Consider the following 9,944-nt stretch of genomic DNA (forward strand, 5'->3'; position numbering starts at 1 on the left):
TAATTCATATATATTATATTTTATTTATTTTAAAAAAATTTATTTAGGTGTTTACGTCAAACCCAAATCGAGCATGGCTTAAATTTTCTCGAGCCTATTTGAGCTACTCAAATAGGCCTGGACATTAAAAAATTATCATTTTTTAAAGGTCAACCCTAAATTTTTTTGGGTGAATTCAAGTTAATCCGTCAGGTTTGACCCAAATTACTAACTCTACTCTTGAACCTTGAATTAGAGCTTATGTGCTCTCCTTTCAGCAACATCGAATTGAGAGATTGCAAGAGAGGAAAGAGTGAGCAGTGCAGTGTAAGCAAGGACAAATTTCTAAAGAACCTATAGACATATTTCTAAATTAGGTTGAAGCTTTCTAACATGGGAGGTGTTAGGAGTTTTATTTAAGAAACTCTTTAGTTTTTCTTTGACATTTGAATTAGTTAAAGGATCTCTTATGAGAAAACCTCAAGATTTTTGAGTGAACGTAAGTGTAGATAACTTCTTTTAGGTTATTATGTATACACATGTTGGTCGGTAATTATAAATTTTATAATACTTATATGAAATTGAATCTAATAAAGTATGTATATTATAATGTTTTGTGAAAATTTGGTCTAGTGAAGAGTAAAAAAGAAATTAAGAAATTTTGTTGCATAGTGAAACATTTAGGAATGCTATATTGCTTATATGAAAATTTAAAATTGAATAGCCATTGATTGATCTTGATTAATTGTATAATTTAATTGTGATAATGGTGTAAATATGATGTATGATGTAAACTTTGTTTATGATATGAGAACTCAAATATAACTATTTTAGATGATAGTTCATAGTCATTGAACATTATTGAATAAAAATGTGATTAACTCTATAATATATTAGAGTTGTTCTATTCATGAGGTGATTGCAGGTTATAAGATAAAGCAGAGGAAATAAGGTAGAATCGTGATCCTACATATACCCTTATGTGGCACACACAGAGTAGCCTCATTTTATGCCTGAGCTACACAATTCCTTTGACCATAGTTAGAATAAGCTCAATACCTTTTTGGGTACCCCTTTTGGTTGAAGTGGGAATATAAGGCTTAATATAGAGTAACGGAGTCTTTGGCCAGGCACAACTCTTTTTGCCTGAAGCTTCAGCCTAAGAAAATAAGGAGGAGATAAGAAGAAACTTAATATGAAATCAAAAATAGACTTTTAATATATTAATATTATCCTTCAAATAGTTTATACTTTTTGATCGTAATATTGGTTTGATATCATTGATGTTCTTTGGATAGTATATATTTGAGTTACTGGATAAAGTTGATGGATTCACACACCTTTTATCTAAATTCTCTTGCTATATGAATGAAACTTTTCTACTATGCTTGTGTTACTTGTGAGATAATTAAATATTGGATAAAACATTTTCAAGCATGCTAGCTATTATGCATTATTGCATTGAATTTAGATATACTAAGAATTTCTTTATAATGATTATTAGTATGAAGTAAAACATTTGTGAAAACCCAATAGATTGGATCATCTACCTGTAGTGGATACACCATAACATCTAAGAGGTTACTAAGACATTTTCTCACCCATTTCTTAATTGTTACAGAAGCCAATAGTAGAGCTCAGGGAATGGAACAGCTCAAGGATTGCCAACTTCTTGATAAGTACAGCCTTAGAGGAAGAAGCTTGCTGCCACACCTAAAGCCACCTAGCTTAGACATTTCATTTATTTAATTGATTTTTCTTTTCATGTTGGACTATATTATTCTTTTAGTCTCCAAGCTCCAAGTTGAATGAGTTTGACCAAAGGCATCTTTATTCTATTTCTATGTCACATTTATTAAGTTATAATTACGTAGGGTTATTTCTTTCCGACTATGGTAAGCACAAAGGAGTTCACTCCTCTTTTACCATATTAAATGTGGATAGTTAATTGATTATGAATTTATTATATGCTCAATACTTTTAGCCTTTTTTGCTATGGAAGCCTTGATCATTATGTGAAAAACTTTTCTACCATAGTAGGGACTCATGTTAGTAAACTAGGCTCGCTTTAAATATCATGGTAGAAGTAAAAGTAGTTCTTTTTCTATCATAATAGTTAGGTTGTTCCTTTTCTACTGTGGTAGATAATTTTTTTACTATCATGATAGGATATGATTAAGTGTGAGTTTTGGGTTGGAATTGTTTCAACCTCCACCACTCCATCATTACACCTAACCCCTATCCTACCATTAGAGATTGCCAACTCACATACCCAACCCAATATGCACACCACAACCCAAATCAAAATCATACTCAAACTTGACATGTTCCAAGTGGAAAACATCCCAATAAGAGGACTCCCACAATGGGGGGAGCTTTAACGAGCGATTGCCAATGCGATAAAGAAGCCATTAAGGAAAAGAGAAGGAAACCCTAGTGGAGAAAGAGGTGATAAGAGAACAACCTATAAATAATAAGTAAATATAATCTACACTATGGATGAAAGACTACAGAGTATAGACTCAAAAGCATATTAATATCATATCAAGATCACATAATTGGCATGATGCTTAAATAACACACATGCGACCATCTTCCTTCATGAGATGAGCCCAACTTCTAATTAATCAGCCATTCCAGATTTATCAGCTTTTAAATCTTGATCATTTCTTTACCTTTTCTTTTTCATGACAAGTTGGCTTGTTGTTTTGCAGTGCAATCTAGGTGGCAGTGTTTTGGGAGCTTTGTTTCCTGATCAATTACTCTCATATAAACTAACCCTGTCAATTGTCAAACACAAATCCCACCACAGTCACATTTCATTTCACACATTCTTTTCTTGGGTTATCATTGATTAACAACATGGCTTTGATCATACCTCTCCAAAAGCATTCTTGAATTTCTTCTAGTGATAAACCTGTTATGAAGAAATATCAAATCTCATACTTGTCCTATATATAATTACACAATCAAATCTATATCATGCTTAGTTATTTACAAATAAACTCATTTTATATACTTGTTGTAAATTTTTAAAGGAAGACTTATAAATTTTGGATGAATACTTATAAATTTTTACATTATCTTAGAGTACTTTTTCTATAATTTTATGAATCTTTTTTGTAATTTTTTGAATCAATTAACGATCAAAATTAACTTTTTAAGGATGGGTACCATGCATTATTTTCAAATGTTAAAGGAAAATACTAGACCACATGTAAGTTTAGAATACTGAATGCTTGCAAATGAATAATTGAGAGACAAAAATAATTTTTAACTCAAAAAAGTATAACCATATTTTTATTGCATTGTAACCCTAATTAAAATAGTTGTACAATAATTTTTTGTTAATGATAGTATTTTTCATTGTTTTTTGCAATGAAAAAGGCCAGCAAAGTAAATAATTTAAAGTGGACATGTTTTCAATTATGTTGGGATTTGGTTTGTTAAAGGTCAAGGTGTTCATTGGTTCTGTATATGCAATGAACCTCCTCGTTAGATTCAACTAAAAATTTCACCCTCATGTGGATATAATCACTTAGGCTCAATCTCTTTTTCATAGAGATTGGGATACATCAGTGAATCTTATATTTAGGTAGACTAATTATTATGTTCATTTTTTAGTTAAATTTGCTTTAGATAAAGTATGGGAGTATCAATCTTTTGATCAATCATTATTTTTTTTCGTTTGAAGGTGGATAATGATGATAAGAGTACTTTTTGTTTTTGAGTTTTCTTATAAGCTTTGTTGGCTCTTGATATCAATTGTAAATAATAAAAAAAAAAGTAGACACGTTTTCCATCCAACATAAAATTTATATTTTGTATTTATTTTTTATGACAACTAAATACTCTTTTCGGTTTCATTTATAAAATACATTTTAAAATTTTTATTTAATCTTATTTATAAATTAACATTTTATATAATATTTAAAAGATATTTTTAAAATCACTCTCTATGAGAGAGAAAATATAATATAATTTCACTTTTTAAATTTAATATATATATGAGTATGTTTAATTTTTTACATACTTTTATTTTTTTTACTTTTTTTATATTGATATTGATGATGTTGGTAGAAATAATTTATAAAGAGGACTAAATGGGTAATACTTCATCCGTTAAAAAATATAAGGCATTTTTAACCGAATCTCACCTTTAATAAAGTAGTTACCTACTTTTCAATTAATCCTATTTTTTTTTATATTTACTTCTATTAAATACCCTACAATAAATATAAAGTCATTATCAATAGAAATACTTTTAAAAAAATAATAATTATACCTCAAAAGATTAAACATTCAATTTTTTAAAAAAATATTTTATATTTTTAAATTGATTATATATTTCATTTTCACTTTCTTTTTCTAGAATTTTTTTTTTTGCCCCAAAACTTCCCCTAAATCTTCACAGTCCCCTTCTTCTCTTCTTTCGTAGTCCACCACTCACCCACGCCAGAATACTTTTCTGGTTTACCCTAGCTGCACCAGGGCGAGCCTCGTACATTGAGCCATGGCGTTCAAGCACCTAATAACTCTGGCTCGGCGTTCACAACGACGTCGCAGCTCTGCGCTCTCATCGGCGTACCAGACTGTCCGATCCTCATCATCCTCCCCGGCTGTCGCCGCCGAATCGTCCCTTCCTTCCCCTCCTCCTCCCAATGCTATGATCTATGATCGTCTTGCCGAGGCCGTGAAGTCCAAGCTCAAGCAGCTTGAAAATCCCGACCCACGATTCCTCAAATACGGGTCTCCTCGCCCCACCTTATCGGACCACACTCGAATCCTCTCTGCACCTGAAACTCGTATTACTACGCTTCCTAATGGATTGCGTGTAGCTACGGAGTCTAACCTTGCCGCAAAAACCGCCACAGTTGGCGTCTGGATCGACGCGGGATCACGATTTGAGACGGAGGAGACCAATGGGACCGCACATTTTCTCGAGCACATGATCTTCAAGGGTACGGAGAAGAGGACGGCGCGTGAGTTGGAGGAGGAGATTGAGAACATGGGCGGGCATTTGAATGCGTATACATCGAGGGAGCAAACCACGTATTACGCTAAGGTTACTGATAAGGATGTTCCTAAGGCACTTGATATTTTATCTGACATACTGCAGAATTCCAAGTTTGACGGGAACCGAATTAGCCGGGAGCGCGATGTGATCCTCAGGGAGATGGAAGAGGTAATGAGGATTACTTTGCGTCTAAGGATCGAGTGAGAATCATTTTTATGAATTTAGTTGTTCTTAATTTTAAGTTTGTAGGATCAAATTTCTCGCTCATATAGGAAAGGCATTTGGTTGATTATGTGGTTGGATAGGATGACTAACGCCAAGGGCTTGGGTTTGTTTATTCCGGTTTACCTTTTCCAGGTCAATTTTGTTATTGTTAAGGAATAAAGACAAAAAGTTCTGACTTTTTATGTGAAGTCGGGTTCTTTCTGTAGGTTGCTCATAACAGTTAGTTCTGGATGACATTTGTCTAATTTCGTTCATGTTCATGTGCATTTTACATTGTAAGGTAGTTATCTTTTTCTTCAAATTTATATATTTATGTTATATAAATCATGTAATTTTAACGAATTTGTGGTTCTTAATCTTAATTTTGTAGGGTCAAATTTCTCAGTCACATAGGAAAGGCGTAGGCTTGATTATGTGGTTGGGAAAGATATCTGATTGCTAGGGCTTGGTTTGTTTATTCCAATTTATCTTTCTAGGTCAATTTTGTTGTTGTTAAGGAAGAAAGACAAGGTTTTGACTTTTACTGTAAAGGTGGGCTCTTCTTTTTGAAGGTTGCCCATAACATTTAACAACCTTCGCACTTCCCATTTCATAGGTTTGATAGTTTTGCTTGGCATTTGTCTAATTTCATTCATGTGTATTTACATGTGGTCTCTAATCAAGCATGGTAGCATAGGTGCTGTTTCTAGTGCCAAAAGTTTATTCTTTCACCCGGTATAATGAATAGTCAATCTTAAACTAGTTAAGTGAGTTTATTCTTTCACCGGTATAATGAATAACTGTTAAGTGCACTAATATGAATAGTTGTTTATACCCCAAAAGGTTAGTCTTGCAGCAAGTATTGCATATAGTTGAATTGTCTAAATATAAGCTGAACATGCTTTCTTTTATATTCTAATTTGTTTATTACGTGGAATTGCTTGTAGGTTGAGGGGCAAACAGAGGAAGTTATTTTTGACCATTTGCACGCGACAGCTTTCCAGTACACTCCTCTGGGCAGAACTATTCTTGGACCTGCTCATAATATTAAGACTATCACTAAAGATCATCTGCAGAACTACATTCAGACACACTACACGGCTCCTAGGATGGTATGCTGAAAATCTGAGTACCTGTTTGTTTGCATCTCCTTCTAAATGATGGATGCATGGTATCTCTAAGTGTGGTTATCCTTTAACTTACTTACCATACAGATTATTCTTATCTAATAACAGGATATGGCAGTTAGCCTGATGGATGTTTTCTGTTTGGGCTTTCTTAGGTTATTGCTGCATCTGGAGCTGTCAAGCATGAAGATATTGTTGAGCACGTAAAAAAATTGTTTACGAAGTTGTCAGCAGATCCTACTACAGCTTCTCAATTAGTTGCGAAAGAACCAGCCATTTTTACTGGGTCTGAGGTGAGAATATATATCCTCAGAACGCTCACATTGACACTTTTTGGTAGCAATGTTAATTATCAATTTCTTTGTCTAACAGGTTAGAATGATTGATGATGATATTCCCCTTGCACAATTTGCGGTAGCTTTTGAAGGAGCTGCCTGGACAGATCCGGATTCCATTTCCCTGATGGTCATGCAGGCTATGCTGGGCTCATGGAACAAGACAGCAGGAGGTGGAAAACATATGGGGTATGTCAATTGTAGTTTTCTTTTTCAATAATTTGTCCTTGTACTGAGAAGATTTTAACTGCACAAACAGTTCTGAGTTAGCCCAGCGGGTTGGCATTAATGAAGTTGCGGAAAGCATGATGGCTTTCAACACCAACTATAAGGACACAGGTCTTTTTGGTGTTTATGCTGTGGCCAAGGTGAGCAATTTTTTAGTTTTTATATTGGAGGTTGGAACTAGGTGAATTTTGTTTCAATGAATATCTTGAGGAGAAGAAACCAAATATCCTCCTTGCTTCAATGAAGTTTGTTTATTCTCCTCAAGTTTCTTGGTTTATTGCATGACTTTCCTCCATGCACCAGATTCCATTTCATTAGGAATAAGTAGGCCCCCCTCTCTAAATTGTATGCAGATCACAGAAATATTTGATGTCATGTCCTGGTGATGATGATGGGGGAAAGTTTGACCTCTAACTTGCACGGTGATGGATATTGGGTATCTTGTTTTCCAAACCTGGATTATGGAGAAATGAACTGTGTCAACTAACTAATAACTAATAAGAATGCCAATGTTGTGCTAGTCTCGATTTTGGATATATACAATCTAAGTGATGTTCTGGTGTATGAATTAATATTTTGATGTTTGAGAAAGCATATTGCTTAAGCTGTAAGGACTAAGGATAATACTTTGTATGATGTTTTCTTTTGTTGAATTTTCATAATGTGTAACCTTGCATCTTTAATATTTTTGCTTTTTTTTTTTTTAACTTTTATTCCTTTCAGCCGGATTGCTTGGATGATTTGGCCTATGCAATAATGTATGAGACCACCAAGTTGGCTTATCGGGTCTCAGAAGATGATGTCACACGTGCTCGTAATCAGGTAAGGCACCTTACCTGCGTGTTGACTCTCCATACTTGTATACGATCCTGCTAATTCCATGTGGAAAATGGAAATGTGCCTGTGCTTGGCTCAGAAAAAAAATATGGGCTGAGTTGGATAATTTGTGATAGATGTCAGAAACTTGTAGTAATGGTTATTCAGCCAAGGTTTGCTTTAGTCAGGATGAATGTCCTTAGTCCTGGTCCGTATATTATCTTCCTCAGATAATGGTTTCTTTCATCTCTACAATGATATAATTAGATCTTCTAAAGTTCTAATAGTTATAAGCCTCAGTTCATACCTGAATATCTTTGTGCCACATTTTCCTTTAATTCCTCTTCTGTGGTATGGATTTGTGTGTGTGTGTATATGTATTGCAAAATCTTTGATGTGATTCATTTCTATATCCAGTTCCTAGTTTAATGTATTGTCTTTGTTTCAGTTGAAATCTTCACTCCTGCTTCACATAGATGGCACAAGTCCGGTGGCTGAAGATATTGGGCGCCAGGTACATTATTTTTTTTCATCTTACTATTTTACCAGATATTCACTTTAGGAAGAAAAGAGCTTCAATTTTGCTGTGTTTTGCTTGAACTTTTAAGCTGAATTATGCTCCATGATGACCAAGGTCTTGGTAATGAACATGGAGTAATAGGAAAATGGCACTTATACTTATGTAACTGATTTATTTGCATGCATATCACAAGTCTCCCCCTTTTGTTTCCTATTTTATAATGTTAAGAAAAATTTCGTACACTGTTCTTATCTCATTTTGATGTCTTAACATATTTGGATGTTGGTTTACAACAAGAGAATGTGTTTTTGGTGAGATTGTGTCGAAAATCTGGTAATCTGCACGCATTATTTGAATTCTAAAATCTGTGATATTTGGCTTTATGCATCTCAATTATGACTTGCTTGCATGCAGCATCATTTTTATCTCCTGCTCTCTGGCATTAAGGATTATGTTCATGACAAATTGCTATACTCACCAAATTTTATCAATTTCAGTTGCTCACATATGGTCGAAGGATTCCATTTGCTGAACTTTTTGCTAGAATCGATGCAGTAGATGCAAGCACACTTAAACGTGTGGCAAACCGATTTATTTATGACAAGGTAACAGTTGAAATCTGCAGAGACATGACATCGTTATTCTCATGAAATTATTTTGGGTATGATGTTTCAAGGCGTATATGGTTTTCATGGTATGTTCTCCCCATTGCAGGATATAGCAATTGCAGCCATGGGACCTATTCAGGGCTTGCCTGATTACAACTGGTTCAGACGCAGAACCTACTGGAACCGCTATTAGTTCAACTTTGTGTTTTTCCCCCCTCTTTCCTTTCATTCAACTCCATGGGAGCTCCTGGCCGATGTTGCTCTAATTCACTGCTACATACATATTTGCCTCTGGATAGCGGCATTACAATCATTTTTTATTTAATTGTTGTAGGCCTTCCTTTTTGTAACATTCATGCAAAAATAAGCATGCCATGTCTTCACTCTTCTGTGATGTAATTGTGAAATCGTGAGGCCCTTTCACGCTGTACCTGATCTTCAAAATTCGAGATGTCAATTAAGGACTACAGTCTAAATGAGTTAGTCTTATATAGCTTGATTATATTCTTGGGCATTATTTTGGTCAGCCCGAGGGCCTGGGCCCTATATTTTTTTTAAATTTTGAAAAAAGTATTATACATAACATTAAATATATAAAAACATTTTAGCTTAATAAAAACATTACAAAATCAACATCAATAATAAAAACATTTTAGCTTAATAAAAACATTACAAAATTAACATCAATAATGATTAAACTTTGTTACTTTCATGGAATCTTGATTATTTTTATTGTCACTAACATTAATATAATATTTTTTCTTTTTGATAGAGCTCAAACAATGGCACATATATTAAGTTTTTCACGTGTCATTTTCATTTTCGTAAAAAGAGGTTAAGGTTTTAAATTTAATGTGGTATTTAATTTTTTTAAAATTGAAATTTAAAAAAAATATAAAAAGAATTTAAAAGGGTCAATCCTAACTTTTTAGGATTGATTTTTTTATTTTAGAGTTTAAAAGGACGTTTTATACTTTGAAATAGTGGTCTGGCTTTAGATTTTTTTATGCTTAAAAAGGCTAGCTTGACAGGTTCGGTTTCAATTGACGGTTTTATTTAAAATGATATTGTGGGTTGAGATTTCACCTGGTCCCATCCTGTGTTGCAGAT

General features: G+C 33.7%; 1 protein-coding gene across 1 annotated transcript; it reads left to right on the forward strand.

Annotated features, from left to right (window-relative positions):
• The first annotated feature begins 4,410 nt into the window (after positions 1–4,410).
• On the forward strand, positions 4,411–9,323 carry LOC129287655 (probable mitochondrial-processing peptidase subunit beta, mitochondrial). Its single transcript, XM_054923877.1, has 9 exons — positions 4,411–5,164; positions 6,148–6,312; positions 6,483–6,620; positions 6,700–6,851; positions 6,922–7,030; positions 7,614–7,712; positions 8,155–8,220; positions 8,724–8,831; positions 8,941–9,323. The coding sequence occupies exons 1-9, from the start codon at positions 4,493–4,495 to the stop codon at positions 9,025–9,027; spliced, it is 1,596 nt and encodes a 531-aa protein (XP_054779852.1). The 5' UTR covers positions 4,411–4,492; the 3' UTR covers positions 9,028–9,323.
• The last annotated feature ends 621 nt before the right edge of the window (positions 9,324–9,944 follow it).

Source organism: Prosopis cineraria, unplaced genomic scaffold (assembly GCF_029017545.1).
Source record: "Prosopis cineraria cultivar Desert tree isolate PC_DT_omini unplaced genomic scaffold, ASM2901754v1 PC12, whole genome shotgun sequence".
Taxonomy (NCBI): Eukaryota; Viridiplantae; Streptophyta; class Magnoliopsida; order Fabales; family Fabaceae; genus Prosopis; species Prosopis cineraria.

Coding starts and splice junctions, on each gene's coding strand:
- LOC129287655 (XM_054923877.1), top strand. CDS start 4,493: ATGGCGTTCAAGCACCTAATAACTCTGGCTCGGCGTTCACAACGACGT. Junction 5,165..6,147: donor TCCTCAGGGAGATGGAAGAG/GTAATGAGGATT, acceptor AATTGCTTGTAG/GTTGAGGGGCAAACAGAGGA. Junction 6,852..6,921: donor GGAGGTGGAAAACATATGGG/GTATGTCAATTG, acceptor CTGCACAAACAG/TTCTGAGTTAGCCCAGCGGG.